The sequence below is a fragment of the Purpureocillium takamizusanense genome, chromosome 5, assembly GCF_022605165.1.
Source record: "Purpureocillium takamizusanense chromosome 5, complete sequence".
Taxonomy (NCBI): domain Eukaryota; kingdom Fungi; phylum Ascomycota; class Sordariomycetes; order Hypocreales; family Ophiocordycipitaceae; genus Purpureocillium; species Purpureocillium takamizusanense.
In genome coordinates this window covers 851,184-866,266 of record NC_063072.1, presented here as the reverse complement: position 1 = coordinate 866,266, position 15,083 = coordinate 851,184, and the positions used below count along the sequence as shown (strand labels likewise).

Here is a 15,083-nt window from a genome sequence, read left to right as displayed (position 1 = left end):
AACCGCCCGCTGACATCGCTTTCTGTCACGAGTCCACGACACCAACTCCCTGCCCCCGACTCGCCGGCGCGGCGGGCCGCTCGCATCGCCTTGCCACAGTCGCACGTGTCGTGTGCGCACGCCGCCTGTGTCATGCTGTGACGGGCCGAGGCGAGGCGAGGCTACCGGCTGCCTCCCCTGCGGGCCCCTCACTCCTCGGCCACCCCGGACGAACAAGCGGACTGCACATCATGTGTTTCTGGGAGCGCTACTCGACCACGCGCCAAATTGATGCAGACTCCAAGAACCATTGTGCTGGATTTATGTTGTGGCTAGCAACGCTCGAGTGCCCACTCCCACATTAACTGCGCCAAGCCATACGCGGCAGAGGCAAAGAATCGTGGCGTCCTACGGAATCAGGTAGCCAGATCGATGCAGCGGTGATGAAAGCGCCCGCTAGCTAGTACGTATCAAGAAGTCAATACGATTCACGGGGCTATACAAGCTTTGCTGAGGCACCGTGGCTATGTCAACTACGATTGGCATTGTGTAAGACTAACTCATCCTCCCTCTCGACAACAACAATACTAGTTAAGTTACGTATAAACAGAAATGTACTCGACTGTGACAGTCGCTCTGATCCCCCCCATCTTCACGTTCCGAAACGGCCCCATCATGGAAACAGGAGCGCACTCACGGCCGCGTCAAGCAGGGACGGTACATGAACCCTCGCGAGCCTCTTAGTGGTGAAGCTTCTTGCAGTCATGGGACCGGTCGTCCCACTTGTGGCCGATGGGGCAGTGGCAAGTCTTGCTCTTCGGATCATAGACCTGGCCCTTGGCCTTGCAGATGCACTTATTGACCTTGCCGTTCCAGTCGGCGTCGCGGCCGCAGTCGGGGACGCATTGGCGGCCGTCCCACTTCTTGCCACCAGGACACTTGCAGGTCTTGTCCTTGGGGTTGAAGACCTTGCCGTTGTTGTTGCACTCGCAGCGCCTGTCGCGGCTATCCCAATGAGCCTCGTGACCGCATTCAGGGACACAGTTGCGGCCATCCCACTTCTTGCCATCCGGACACTTGCAGGTCTTGTGCTTGGGGTCGAAAATCTTGCCGTTGTTGTTGCACTCGCAGCGCCTGTCGCGGCTATCCCAATGAGCCTCGTGACCGCATTCAGGGACACAGTTGCGGCCATCCCACTTCTTGCCATCCGGACACTTGCAGGTCTTGTGCTTGGGGTCGAAAATCTTGCCGTTGTTGTCGCACTCGCAGCGCCTGTCGCGGCTGTCCCAATGAGCCTCGTGGCCACAGTCAGGGACGCAGTTGCGGCCGTCCCACTTCTTGCCATCGGGGCACTTGCAGGACTTGTCCTTGGGGTTGAAGACCTTGCCGTGGTCCTTGCATTCGCACTTCTTGGAGTGGTCATCCCACTTGGCATCCTTGCCGCAGTCCCACTGGCACTTATGGTCGAGCCAGACCTTGCCGTTGTCGCACTTGCAGGACTTGGACTTGTCGTCCCACTTCTTGTCATGTTCCTTGCAGATGCACTTCTTCCAGAAGTCGCTCCAGTTGGCATCGTTGCCGCAATTGTGGATGGGAACGACCACGGTGCGGGCGTCGAGGTTGGCGTCGGCATCCCGGTCCACGATGTCGGCCGCGTCGCCGTGCGCGCCGGGCATGGCGGAGACCGGCCCGAGGGCGAAGAAGGCGGTAACGAGCACCTGTTTGAGAAGCATGACGGGCAACGCTGCTCGTAAGCGAGAGACGTTTGTAATGCTTGAGCGAGAAAGAAGAAGAAAAAAAAAAGGTAAAACACGACAGAGAAACTTGTGTCAAGAACGAGAGTTGTTGTGTTGACCTTGATCGAGGTTCAAAGGCTTGTGTTCTTGAGGCTGCCTGGAGAGTCCTCTTTTGATTTTCACAACAGAGCGCGACAGTCGACCTTATATAGAAGAGGTCTGTCGAGGAGAGCCCCTCAGCTAACTTGCCACGATGAACAGCTTCGCGAGCCTTCGCGCAACTGGAACGTTGCCGTTGGCCTAGACTCGGACGCTGGATGTTGCCAAGACCAGATGGACAAGTCACACCCTCTCACGTTGCCCCTGTTGCCGGCCTTGCAATATGGTTTTGGCTTGCAGGATAGCACACCTCAACACGAGCTCTGCTCAGCCTCACTATTGATAGACGAGGCCGAGATTCCATAGACGATGAGCCCGCTCAGGCGAGGATATCCTCCCGTTCGGGTTCCTGTCGACTCTGTCCCGGTCCGGGGATGGATGCGACCTGGATCGGCCTTCGTACCAGGAGGTTCCTTTTTGTGAAGGTCGGTCAGCACATGCGGTCTTGATTGGACACGGGCATGTATTAGCTGAGAGAGAAGCGGCGTTTGTGGTGGTTGAGGTCCAAGCCCGACAGGATCACGCACACACAGACACATATTCACCCACACGGCAGACCGCCATGGCTTGGGGAGGCGCAGGGGGAGAGCTGGCCCGGCTGAGAAAGCTGGCTAGCATTTGGGGCTCCACGTTCAACGGGGTGGACGAGCCGGCGGCGGCGGCCGGTCGACCGACGACCCGGGGCTGAGGACCGGGGTGGTTGGGCTGCGGCGACACTTGGCCATGATGGTGGTGGTGGTGGCGAGGCCAAAGGTTGAAGCCATGCAGACGTGCGTGCACAACGGCCTTGGCGCCTCCGGGACTGAACCATGCAGCAGCTGGACATGGCTTTTCGTTGCGAGTGGGAGAGGGAACTCAACAGTGAGAGAGCAGGCTCGCCCCTGACATGGAGTGGATGGCGCCCTCGCCGCCCCAAGGAACGACGTTCTGGTCCTACGACAACTATAAAATACGAGGGTTGTTTTAAGGTTTCTGTGCCACTCGAAGAGGAGGGGCGACACCCGCAAGCAAGCCCGGAAGACGGTCGTCGAGAGAGCCATGACTTGTGGTTGGCAGTGCCGATGTCGATGAGCCAACGAGGGGCGAAGAAGAATCGTACATGGTAACTACAGCTCAGGAACGATGGGAACCACCAACCACCACCCGCATCAATCAACGCCGCCCTCCCAGCGCACGAACTCTGCCATGATCCTGAAAAATTTAAGAATTGATTTTAGCTCAACGCAGGTCTCAAATGCGCTTGGCAGCCAAGAGCATGAAAATAGATGGCAAGCGTGCGGCGGCAGTTGCCGTGAGAAGGAAACAGGGCAGCCTTGCTTTTTCAACTTCAGCTGGCGTCAGCCCGAGGGGCCAAGCGCAGCAGGAGGAGGAAGGCGAGCAAAGAAGGCCGAGCAAACAGGGGGTGGCGGCGGGGAGGCCCAACCAACAAGCAGCAAGGAGTCCCGCGCGGATGGCGGCGGGGCACCCATAGGGCTGTCTCCTGCATTCTCACCATCGACACACGGGCTGCCAACGATGCGAGTGGTGGCGTTGGTGCGGACCTCGATGCCTATGATGGCTGTGGGATTGCAGTATGTGTGTGCAGCTGCTGGCCTCGACTTGGGGAGTCGTTGGCGGCGGACCGAGTGGTTGACGGGACGGGGGAGATGAAGACGTTCCTGTAGTGAGCAGGAACCATACACACACACACACACTCACACGTTTTGCTGTTCCCGGGCGGGTTGTGAGGTGATGTGGTGGTGGTGGTGGTGGTGGTGGTGATAGCTATTGAACCGTGTAAGTTGAGCCTCACTCATCCGGGTGTAACGCCAAACACAAACGATACAACGCCGCGCCTGCCTGCATGCTACGTAGCTACGTACGAAGTAGCCTAACCTGGGCAGGGCTCCCCCGCAAAAGCATAATCATTCTCGATGGATGCATCGATCCCCACCTGCAGCAGGAGAAGAAGCTAGTGTACGTACCGCTCTCCTGCCAGAGAATAAAAATAAGATTAAGCGTCCAGCTACTATCTGCAACTATCGACTCATCGACCCTTTCCCCGCGAAACGGGTGGGAGGGCGGCGTCAGACTGACGGACCGTCGGGGCGCGCGGGTGCCGGGGGGGGCATGCAGGAGTTTACTACCTTATCTCGTCCCGCCTGTCAGCCCAAGAAGCAACAACTAAGGGAAGCACCTTGACAGACAGGCAGTGAGTGACAGGGCAGAATGCACCGTATGGACGTGCACATATGTACACACATAAATTTAGGCTTCAATGCTATCGAAGGGCTTGCATGGCGCCCTGGCGTGCCAGCCACCCGCTCGCTCGCACCTTTCTGCCACCACTCACTCGCCTTGAATCAATCCATCAACCCATTCCTGCTACTTACAGTAGTAGTTAGTTTACGAGCTGCTGGTCCCCCGTCGAATTAGGAACCGTCGGCCGCCACATGCAGGCGTTGAAGCTCGAGCGCAATTGGGTCGTGCTGTTGGCCGGGCTGGCTGGGCTGGTCTGGTCTGTGCTGGCAAGGAAGCGGCATTCTAACTAACTACTAAAGGTATGCATGCATGCATGCATGCATGAATGCTGTATGTCTCGTGGTGGTGACCTTGTTTTTTTTAACATTTATTTTTGTGTTTCTTCCTTGTATTTGCTGAAGCTCAAATCAACTGCGAGGAGGGAGAGAACAAAGGAAATCGTGTGGGCGCGTGTCCACGACAAGAGAGCAAAAAGAATAAATAAGTGAAAAACAGAGAGAGATAGGAAAAGAGGGTAAAAAGAGAAGGTAAGGAGAAAAGGGGAAAATCGTCAGAGCCAGTCAGCTGGAACTAAGGGGAAAAAAAACACACCCCCAATCGACAAACTCCCGTTCAACCACAACTAGCCACAACGGCGGCGGCGGCGGCGGCGGCTCGAACACACACAACCCACGTCTGCGGCTGGGAGCGCCATGTCCCTTTTTTCCACCATGCCTCTTCTGGCTGGCCGGCCGTCTGTCTGCCTTCTTTCTCTCACTGCCTTGGACTACATTGCACAACTAACTTAGTACTGCGACTGCCGCTGCTGCTGCTGCCAGTCATCGATCGCTGCCCTCTGCCGCCGATGCGACCTCCTCCCTCCTACCCCCCCTGACGCCCATAATGCCATTCTACCCGAGCTGAACGCCTTCCCCTCCTGCAGTCCTCCTCCTCCTCCTCCTCCCCCCTGATCCCCGCCTTGCAGCCCGCCCCGAGCAAGACGGAGAAGAAAAAAAAAACAACGTCACGTCGACGGCATCCGTCCGTCCTGCCCGCTTCCGATCAACGCTTGCCCTGGCTGTCCGAAAGGTTCGTCCGCCCGTCCGCCCCATAACCTTAATAACTTAATATTTACCCGTGTTTATTTACCCGTGCAGCTCTCGAGGCACACAGTGTAGCTACTCTGCGGATATACTTTCCTTGTCCAAGTACTACATACATATCAGCGTCACACACACCCCAAGTCTCTCTTATACCGTTGTCATTTATTACTGTATAACACGAGCAAAAGTGTGTAAAGTGCCTCGCCTCCAACCCCCGTTCCCTGCCACCGCCAGTCAGTCACCCACCTATCTCGGCCACCTCCATCACCTCGCCGACTTCCCCCCTCCCTACCCCAGGCCGGCCAAGACCGTCCCGTCACGACGCCACCGCGCCCAAGTGTATGTATGTACATTGTATTTTCCCCCTCTTCCTGTAGGGCTTCGGAGAGCTCGGAAAAGTCGGTGGGCGAGAAAAAGGCAAAATAAGTGCGCTGACTGGCTTGGCAAGAAGCGGCTAACAAACAACATGACAACAACAATACCGGCTCGCTCGTGTTGTCGATCCGATCGCCCAGGATGCAAAACTAAACTAGTAACTACTAATAATCTTGGCATTTTGCGGCTCAAGTGCTCTCGTTGATGTGTAGTTCTGTCTCCTCTCCCTATCTCTCGGCTTGTCGCCCGGCCGCGCCCTCGGTCTAGATCCCGCGGATGCAAAGCTAAGAACCCCCGAAACAACCAGTGAGCAGGATGCTGATCATGATGACGGTGGAGAGTGACAAAGTTCATCATGCAGCCAGCGCCGGCAGACCATTCCATCAGACTATAACTATAGAAGTGATGTATCATCGTTATGCTGCAGCACACCATTCCATCGTACAACCAACGATGTCGCCGCACGTGTCCCGATTCTGAAGTCGGTAATAAAGCAGGCATCGAGCATGTTTTTGTCATGATCATGAACTGGTTATCAGACCACGACTATTTACTTTCCCCCGCCATGAGCGGCTGACCAATCTAACATGGGGGGCAACGCCTGATGCCTTTGAGCCGTGGTACTACGTAGGATTAGACGCCAGCTCGGCTCGGCAGATGGGACAGGGATGACGCCCGTACATGCCGCTATGTGAGATGGGGGGTCAGGTATGTATCCGTCCGCGTGCGAGAGCTGACAAGCCATCACCGCCAATAATTCATGCATCCTGGGATAAGCGCCCGCTTCCTTGCCCTTTGGCTCTGGATTGTCTACGCCGTCACTGGCCCAGCTGCCGCCGCCTCCGCCTCGGCTCTCTCCCTCTCCCTCGCCCTGCCCGCCGGTGCCGCCACCTTGGACGGCGAGGCTGCCAGACCGGTGAATGGGCACACGCCCTCAGGTAGGCTCCCCTTCCGCACACCGCCGCCGCTGCCGCCGTTTCTCTTTGTGTCCCTTTCCCCCTCTCCTTCCTGCATCTGCTTCGCGTCCTTTCTCTCTTCCTCATCCTCGTCAACGTCGTCCAGTATCTTCCTGCCGTGCAGGTATCCCTCGGGCTCAATCTCAATGTCCAGGCCAGCGGCGGCGGCCTCGCTGTCCCCGACCGCCTCGAACTCGACCCCGTCGCGGACGTGCCACTTGGCCATGAGGTCGTTCTGGATCCAGATGACCTTGTTGAGGGCCTTGACCAGCGCCGTCTTGCGCGATAGGTGCATCCGCGGGTGCGACAGGATGGCCTCGGTCATGATGTCCTGGATGAAGCCCAGGCAGGCGCCCAGGTGGACGTACTCGATGTGCAGGGGATGCCTCCTCCCGAGGCCGACGTGCATCATCCTAACAAACCATTTGCACATTAGCACACCAATTTCTTTTCTGAAACGATAGAAGCAAACCTCAAAGGGCCGTGTCCTGCCGTAGCGTGGTTTTGCCTTTGTCCACCGGCCACGCAAACACACATATTGTCCACGTAAATGAAATGAACCCCCCGGCAGGACAAAACTCACCCAACCTTGTCTAGGTACTCCCAAAACTCCATCCTGCTGGGGTCCGAGCACAGCTTGGCCAGGTACGCGCGCAGGAACATCTTGCGGTGCAGGATCTGCGGGCTGTCCTCGCCCGGCACCTCGTCGACGGGGCCCTCAAACGACGTGCTGCGCGTCGTAAACGCCCGCGCCGTGATGTCGTACTGCAGCAGCTTCTTGTACACGATGTTGACCACGGCCGGTATCAGCTGCCTGACGTACTTGGCGCCCGTGATGAGTGCCTCGATGTCGCCTGTGAATCATAGCCAGTGTTTTTTTTTCTCTCGTGTCAGCCGGCCTAGTGAGTGGAACCTCGGGAAAGGGGGACCACCCGCCCATCGCCGCGCGCGCATTCGCTCACTCGCAGGGAAAGGATGGATAATCTGTTGTGTGTGTGAGTGGACGAACGGAGACTTACGGCTGGAAAAGTCGAGAAACGAGTGCAGGTAGAGGATACGCTGCTCGAGGTTCGTGTACAGGTCCTCGCGCTCAATGTGCTGCATGGGGCGCGTCGACGTCATGGCTTGGCTTGGCTTTGCTGGGCTGGTTGGCAGCTGTGAAGTCTGCCTGTCGATACCGCTGCGGTTTAATCGTCTTGTGCGTATATGTGTATATGTGAATAGCTTCCGTCCGCCCTCGGATAGAGACTGTGTTGTGTACGGTTCTGTCTTGTTTCTGGAAAGCTGTGCTGTATATCGTCCGCGTTTCTTTCGTCCTGCCAGTGAGACTTGCGAGTGAAAGTTTGTGTAGCTACGGTACGGAGGGGGAAAGAAAAATGAGATGTTGACAGGCGGGCGTGAAGCGAGTATCAAGTGTAGCAGAAGACGCGGCAGCAGCAGCAGCAGCGGGTTTTTCTTTCCGGGACATCACGCGCCCCCCATCTCTCTTGCTCCATCCTAACTTACAAGGGGCCGGACGACACGGAGACGTCATCGTGCCACTTTTTTTTTTTTTTTGGCGCTTTTACGGTACATGGTTCCTTTGTACAGTAGCTCGCAAGCCAGAGCCAGCGAGGGCGTCCAGCCAGCATTGCTGCCGGTAGTAAGGGTTGCCAGTCATAAACGCGGTGATGAGTCGGAGCAAGCACCTCCCCCAAAAAGCGTCAATTGGTTTCGCTTCGCTTGTATGATGAGCAGAGCAGATGCCCGGATGGTGGTGCCATTGTGGTGTGATGATGAGTGGGGCCGGGCCGGGGCGCGCGCGAGTCCGGGGTCCCGGATTCCTTGATGTTCCCTCTCGGTGGGGCCGGTCCCCCCCACGCTTTGCCCGCCGCCGCCCGAATACGGCCCGGGACCAGCCGACGAGGGAGACTTGTACACAGGTACTAAGGTGCCTTTTTTACTACGAAGTGAGTGACAAGAAGCACTTGTACCTTGTCGATACCCATTCATTCATTGTACTGCTTTGCTTCCTTTGCATTTATCCATGGTAATCAAACCATCCTCATTCGCTGCTGGTACTGGGGGATCCATGATTGACTCCATATATTCGGCTCCGCCTCCAGCCATCCCTATCCCGACCCCGGCCGGCTGACGGATGATTCTCCCCTTCCCTCGTCAGTCGCATCAACAGCCTCGTCTATGCGTTGAGCATCAACCCCATCCAAGTCAACACAGCCAACCGGCTAGCCCATCATGGTCCGTCGGCATATCATCACCCTCTCTCCGTGTCAGGCCAGACCAAAAGTCCAGACACTAATAGTTCACATACACGCGCCCCTCCCACGCCGCCAGCGGGGGCAACGACACACCCTTGGCCGTCGTCGGGCCGCCTGACCCGCCCGCGGACGCCTCGTCGCCCAACGTGCCGACCAGCAGCCTGACGTCCGCGCCGTCGCCGGCGCACTGCATCGCCCCGGCCACGTCCACGCACGGCCTCGTCTCGGCGCTCATGTTGAGCACCACGACTGCCTTCTTGCGCGGCGGCTTGCCTCCTCCTCCTCCTGCTGCTGCTGCCCCTGACGACGACGACACCACCGCGGCGCTCTCCTTGACGTACGCAAAGAGCGCCTCGTCGTCCCGCGCCATGAGCCTAAACGACCCGTGGACAAACACGTCGCCGTGCTCCCTGCGCAGCTTGAGCGCCCTCTTGTAGAAGCTCAGGATAGAGTGCGGGTCGCGCGACTGCCGCGCCGCGTTGACGGACCGGTAGTTGTCGTGCACGCGCATCCACGGCCTCGCGCCGCCGGTGGTGAAGCCCGCATGCGGCGCGTCGCTCCACTGAAACGGCATCCGCGAGTGATCCCGTGCCAGGATCTGCAGGCCCCTGACCGTCCCCTCGAGCCGCTCCTGGCTGCCCGACGCCGCCGCCTCGGCGTAAAAGTTGCGGCTCTCAATGTCCCGGTACTCGTCCATGCCCCAGCTGCTCGGCATGTTGACCATGCCAATCTCCTGGCCCTGGTACAGGAACAGCGTCCCCGACAGCGTCGCCTGCCACAGCGCAATCGCCTGGCCCGACCGCAACCACAACTCCGGCGTCGACGCGTCTCCGAACCGGCTAATAGCCCGCCCGTTGTCGTGGTTTTCGATAAACGCCGTCGCCCACGCGTCCGTGCCCTCGATGAAGCTCTGCCACGTCTCCGTCAAGCTCTTGAGCTTCGTCAGCGGGTACGGCTGATACAGGTACTTTGCCCCGAAGCCGTTGCCCGTACCCAACCGAATCACAGAAAACTCAAACACCATGTCGAGCTCCTGCGCCGCCGCCGAGACGTATGGAATCACCTGCGACGGGTGCGGCGTATTGGACAGCTCGCCTACCGAGACGGCCTTGTAAGGGGCCAGCGCCTTGCGCGTCATCTCCTTGATGAATTCGTGGATGCGGGGTCCGTTGCACCACATCTCCGGCGCCGGCTGGTGAGGCGACTCGGGGTCGGTAATGGGCGCGTCGACAAAGTCCTGCCGCTTCGAGTACTTGTTGACCGTGTCGATCCGGAAGCCGTCCACCCCGCGCTCTAACCAGAAGCGCATCGTCTCCTCGTAGATGGCCTCGCGGCAGTCCGCGTTCTCCCAGTTTAGGTCCGGCTGGTCCGCCGCGTATAGGTGCAGGTAGTACTCCTGCGTGCGCTCGTCCCACGTCCACGTTGAGCCGGCAAAGTAGCCGCGCCAGTTCGTGGGCGGGTGCTGGATGCCTTGCTCGTCGTACCGCGCCGGCTTCCAGATGTACCAGTCGCGCTTGGGGTTTCTCTTGGATGACCGGGACTCTTTGAACCACGCGTGCTCGATGGACGTGTGATTGACCACGAGGTCGAGAATGACCTTCATGCGTCTCGAGTGACACTCCTTGACGAGAAGATCTACGTCCTCGACGGTGCCGTACGGCGCGTAGATGGACTGATAGTCGGATACGTCGTAGCCCATGTCCTTCTGCGGGCTCTCGAAGATTGGAGACACCCAGACCACGTCGACCCCGAGCTCGTGAAGGTAGTCCACTTCAGAAATGAGACCCGGGAGGTCGCCCCAGCCGTCGCCGTTGGAGTCCTTGAAGCTCGCCGGGTACACCTGGTAGAAGGTAGCATCCTTCCACCACGGCGTCGGGCCTACGTGGCCGCTCTCGACGTCCCATTCGAGAGAGTTGGAACCCATTGTTGTGCGTGAGAACTCTGCTCGTTTCGGCTCAGATGGGCAAGGCAGCAGAACGGTGACAAGGTAAGAATGAGTGAGTGAGTGGGCGAGCAGCAGTCTCGGACGTGCCGCCTCGGCTCCGATTATATCGATTATAGTGAGAGCTCACAACTGAGGGGCCATGCATCCTTTCTATCCACGAGGGCCATGCCCGTCGCCTCGCCTCATGTCTTCCAGTCCCATCGGTCACGAGTCGACCCATCGGTTCTGAGGCTATGACGGTCACTCCGCAGCATTGTGGAATCCGGGGCATTTGCCGACAGGGGCGTGGTGGAATCCGTCTCTATTGGAGGGCGGAGACTCCGCCGCCTGTCGACAGTATTCCGCTAGACTCCGCCGCCCCTCCTAGGTCGTGTGGGCAAAGATGGTCTGTGGCGTTCACGACATGCGGAAGCCCCTGTTGTTCAACGTCCGTCGACTGACTTGCGGCGGCGACTACTGTGACTTTTCCATGACCGGGAAAAAAAAGGTTGTCGGTCATGCGCAACCCCACACGCCGTCGTCTCTCCAGATTTCCCCAGGGTGTCGGTTCCTGCCACGAGGTTTCCCCACACAACATGCTCTTGCGCTCGGTAAAAACTGGCTGTTGGAGGTTGCTGCAGTGTTCCCCGGACGCGTCTCCGGCTCTCCAACCCGGGGGGATAAATAGGCACGCTCATCCTGTGCCCTGCCCGGCCTCTTTCGCCATGCACGCTGGAAAGCAACCCGGGCCTTGAGACCATACACACCCTCCTTGCAGAACCTGTCATCATCCACCGTCTGTGCACCATGGCTGGCGGCATTGATGCCATGACGCCGACCAAGAGTGCAGAAGCTCACTTCGAGCATGATGTCAACGTCAAGCCCTCCGTGCTCGCCGCCGAGGCAAGACATGGCGCCCAGGCCGAGCACCAGATGAGCCTCTGGCAGGCCATCAAGACGTATCCCAAGGCGATTGGCTGGTCCGTCCTTCTCTCCTCTACGCTCATCATGGAGGGCTACGACCTCGCGCTGCTGGGCAACCTATACGCCTCGCAGCCCTTCAACAAGAAGTTCGGCACCCTCAACCCGGCCACGGGCAAGTACGCCGTCTCCGCCGCGTGGCAGTCTGGCCTCTCCAACGGAGCCCGCGCCGGTGAGATCATCGGTCTCATCATCGCTGGTTGGACCGCCGACCGCTATGGCTACAAAAAGACGACCGTCGGCTTTCTGGTTGCCATGATTGCCTTTGTCTTTGTCTTATTCTTCGCGCCCAATGTCCAGGTCTTGATCGTGGGAGAGGTTCTTTGCGGTACGCGACGCTAGCTGCGACTGTCGAACCATCCGAGACTGACTTTGTCCAGGCATCCCTTGGGGCGCGTTCCAAAGTGTGACGCCAGCATACGCTTCCGAGGTTGCACCCGTGGTGTTGCGACCGTATCTGACCACCTTCATCAACATGTGCTGGGTCATTGGCCAGTTCTTTGCTGCTGCTGTCAACAAGGGCTCCATCGGCCGCGACGACCAGTGGTCGTATCGCATCCCCTTTGGCGTACAATGGGTGTGGCCGGTGCCGATCCTGGCGGGCGTCATCTTCGCTCCAGAGTAAGTTATCTGCCAGGATTCCCCAAGGCTCAGCGCTGACTGGCTTCAGGTCTCCGTGGTGGCACATGCGCAAGAATAACCGTGCTGCAGCCAAAGCCTCGCTTCTTCGTCTGACGTCGCGGAACCAGCCAGACTTCAACCCCGACGAGACGCTCGCCATGATTGAGCATACCAACGAAATGGAGAAGCAGCTCAAGGAGGGCGTGTCGTACCGCGACTGCTTCCAGGGCGTTGACATCCGCAGGACCGAAATCGTCGTTGGCATCTGGCTCGTGCAGACCCTGGGTGGCCAAAACATCATGGGCTACTTCTCCTACTTCCTGACGCAGGCGGGCATGGACCCCAAGAACTCCTTCTCGCTCTCCATGGCACAGTACGCGCTCGGCATGGTCGGCACGGCCGGATCCTGGTTGCTCATGGCAAAGGTCGGCCGGCGCAAGATCCACTTTGGCGGCCTCTGCTGTCAATTTCTGCTCCTCATCATTGTCGGGTCTCTGTCCTTCTCAAAGGACAACAACTCTGTCTGGGCCATTGCCGCGCTGCTGATTGTCTTCACCTTTGTGTACGACTTCACCGTAGGCCCTGTCACGTACGCTCTGGTGTCAGAGCTGTCCTCGACCCGCCTCAAGGCCAAGACGATTGTGCTGGCACGTGCCGCGTACAATGCGAGCAACATCTTCGTCAACGTTATGACGAACTACCAGCTGTCCTCGACGGCGTGGAACTGGGGTGCCCGGGCTTCATTTTTCTGGGCGGGGAGCTGCCTCCTGTCAGTGGTCTGGGTGTACTTCCGTCTTCCCGAGCCTAGGGGCCGCACGTACGCGGAGCTCGACGAGCTGTTCGAGAAGCAGGTGCCCGCGAGGAAGTTTGCGACGACGCATGTCGACCCATATGCGCACGAGGTGGAGGATCGGAGATTCGTGGAACAAGACAAGTAGCCGCCGTACTGGGCCTATCTCTGCGTTCGAATTCCACTTGCAAAATAATATGTGGCCTATTGCCTTGTTGTTCAAATGCCTCCTCCATTGTCGTTGTATTCATGGGTCATGCGATGCAGCCATGTTCATGTCGGACTGTAATGTGAGACGAGGCTCACACTGCCCGGCGAGGTGTGCGAACCCGGTGACGCCATGGCTGGCAGCGCTTGTTGAATGTGCTTCTCCAACAGCTCATTGTAGACGGTAAGCCCTCCTGGGAGTTGGAGTATCAAAGCACGCAAGTACGCCAGATCGTCCTCCGGAGGCCCCTCAACAGACATGCCCCTGGCGCTGGGTGAGGTGTGTGGAATCTGTGCCATGACGTCCACAACGGCCGAGGCGACGTCGAAAAGCTTTTCAGTCAACCCGATGCCGTGAACGTGCATAGTGTGAATGGGCAAGTCCCGGGTGGACAGTGTCAGCTCCTTGGCGACGTCGACGGGATAACGGTAGGTCAGGTTGCGGTGGTGTGAAGTCTCGGTCAAGAGGCCCAGTCGAAGGCGGAGTTGCCAAATGATGATGCGCAGCCAGAGCTTGGTTATCCTCAAGTTTGCCTTTTGCGTGTCTTGAAGGGCCGCCGAGGTTGGGATCGCCGAATTGATGGCCCGCTCCGCGCGGTCCAGGACGTCGGGCGAAGAGGGAAGCAGCAGCGCTTCTTCGTTCTTGATCGCCATGAAGGCCGAGTCGATTGGGCGAAACAAGGCTGCTAGACTCCGGAAACCATGAAGTGATGTGTCATTGGCATCGATTTCTGGCACATGGGGCGTAACGTGGAGAGCAATAGACCGGCCATATCGGATGGCATGGGAACGTTCTGACACGAGGAGCACCCAGAAGAGCCGGTTGAGCAGTGTTTCGGCGGTAGGGGATGGCGGCTTATGATCCCTGACGAGGACCCAGAGCGTCGTCGCCTGCCGCAGACACAGAAAGGTCTTGCTGTGGCGGGCGAGTCTGTTCTGGCCGGCATAGATGAAGAAGGCGAGGAGGCAGCTGTCTAGCGTCGGAGTCGGCGGCCAATGGATGGTTTGATATGCCGTCGACGCTGTGTCGAGCAGGGCCTTGCCGTATGCCTCGTAGTCATTCGGTATGGTACTGTCAGGCCCCCTGTTCGCGGGGATCTCGACATGAAGTAGGACATGGGCACACATGGCGACGAGTAGTGTGCAGGCCTCGATGCCAGTCTGCGGGTCCATGGCGGCATCTCGGAGACGGGCCACGTAGTCAACCGTGAGGATCGGGATAGTCGGGTGGCAGAACGCAAAGAAGAGCCGGGAGCATTCCTCGACCACGGGGCCCTGAGCTTCCGCGACGACTCTCGCCCATGCGGCGGCGGCATCGTGACCGAAGGTAGGCAGCGGTGCCGCGGCCGGCCAAGAAGAACCTCCTCTGAGGCACTCATCCCCAAGGCCGGCCCGCAGACATCTCTGGCACGGGCGGCGCTCGTCACAACCTCGCCGCAGCGACTTGCAGCGCTGGCAGGCACGCGGTACCTGGAAGCGTTTCGTCGGTTGGCGGTCATGGGACGGGGAGGCGTCGCCATCTTGTCGCCTGCGATTCTGCACATCCATGTGGACGCACGCTCACGGCAGTTGCCAAGACGAGCCCAGGCAGGGTTGCTTTTAAGGAGCTGCGCGGGCCAGTGACATACTGGCGGGTGGTGAGAGCCAATGGCGGTCGGATGTAGATGTAGGCAGACGGGAGCGCAGAGGGGGGGTGCAAGTGTGTCCTGCGGTTGAAGCTGCTGGATGTATGCGAATCGCGATGGTGGGGTGAAGTTGTGAAGGAGTTGCAGGT

The 15,083-nt window shown here is 58.7% G+C and overlaps 5 protein-coding genes across 5 annotated transcripts; 1 reads left to right on the top strand and 4 right to left on the bottom strand.

Moving 5' to 3' along the window:
• Positions 1-503: 503 nt before the first annotated feature.
• On the bottom strand, positions 504-1,947 carry JDV02_005848 (uncharacterized protein). The gene is made up of 2 exons (XM_047987173.1): positions 1,252-1,947; positions 504-975 (listed from the first exon to the last, which is right to left on the bottom strand). The coding sequence occupies exons 1-2, from the start codon at positions 1,710-1,712 to the stop codon at positions 720-722; spliced, it is 717 nt and encodes a 238-aa protein (XP_047843157.1). The 5' UTR covers positions 1,713-1,947; the 3' UTR covers positions 504-719.
• Positions 1,948-6,382: 4,435 nt separating this feature from the next.
• JDV02_005847 (uncharacterized protein) lies at positions 6,383-7,650 on the bottom strand (the record flags this gene model as incomplete). The annotated part of the gene is made up of 3 exons (XM_047987172.1): positions 6,383-6,941; positions 7,112-7,382; positions 7,548-7,650. The coding sequence occupies 3 exons, from the start codon at positions 7,648-7,650 to the stop codon at positions 6,383-6,385; spliced, it is 933 nt and encodes a 310-aa protein (XP_047843156.1).
• Positions 7,651-8,695: 1,045 nt separating this feature from the next.
• Positions 8,696-13,250, top strand: JDV02_005845 (uncharacterized protein; the record flags this gene model as incomplete). Its single annotated transcript, XM_047987170.1, has 3 exons — positions 8,696-12,019; positions 12,072-12,312; positions 12,362-13,250. Exons 1-3 carry the CDS (start codon positions 11,518-11,520, stop codon positions 13,248-13,250), a joined length of 1,632 nt encoding a protein of 543 aa, XP_047843154.1. The 5' UTR covers positions 8,696-11,517.
• On the bottom strand, positions 8,757-11,123 carry JDV02_005846 (Oligo-1,6-glucosidase). The gene has a single exon (XM_047987171.1). It carries the CDS (start codon positions 10,708-10,710, stop codon positions 8,824-8,826), a length of 1,887 nt encoding a protein of 628 aa, XP_047843155.1. The 5' UTR covers positions 10,711-11,123; the 3' UTR covers positions 8,757-8,823.
• Positions 13,251-13,375: 125 nt separating the features above from the next.
• JDV02_005844 (uncharacterized protein) lies at positions 13,376-14,857 on the bottom strand (the record flags this gene model as incomplete). The annotated part of the gene is made up of 1 exon (XM_047987169.1): positions 13,376-14,857. One exon carries the CDS (start codon positions 14,855-14,857, stop codon positions 13,376-13,378), a length of 1,482 nt encoding a protein of 493 aa, XP_047843153.1.
• Between the last annotated feature and the right edge of the window lie 226 nt (positions 14,858-15,083).

Bases quoted from the DNA above. Each gene is read 5' to 3' on its own strand.
- JDV02_005846 (XM_047987171.1), bottom strand. From the start codon at position 10,710: ATGGGTTCCAACTCTCTCGAATGGGACGTCGAGAGCGGCCACGTAGGC.
- JDV02_005848 (XM_047987173.1), bottom strand. From the start codon at position 1,712: ATGCTTCTCAAACAGGTGCTCGTTACCGCCTTCTTCGCCCTCGGGCCG. The intron at 976-1,251 runs GCGCTGCGAGTG...TAGCCGCGACAG, and splicing joins CATTGGGACAGCCGCGACAG to GCGCTGCGAGTGCAACAACA.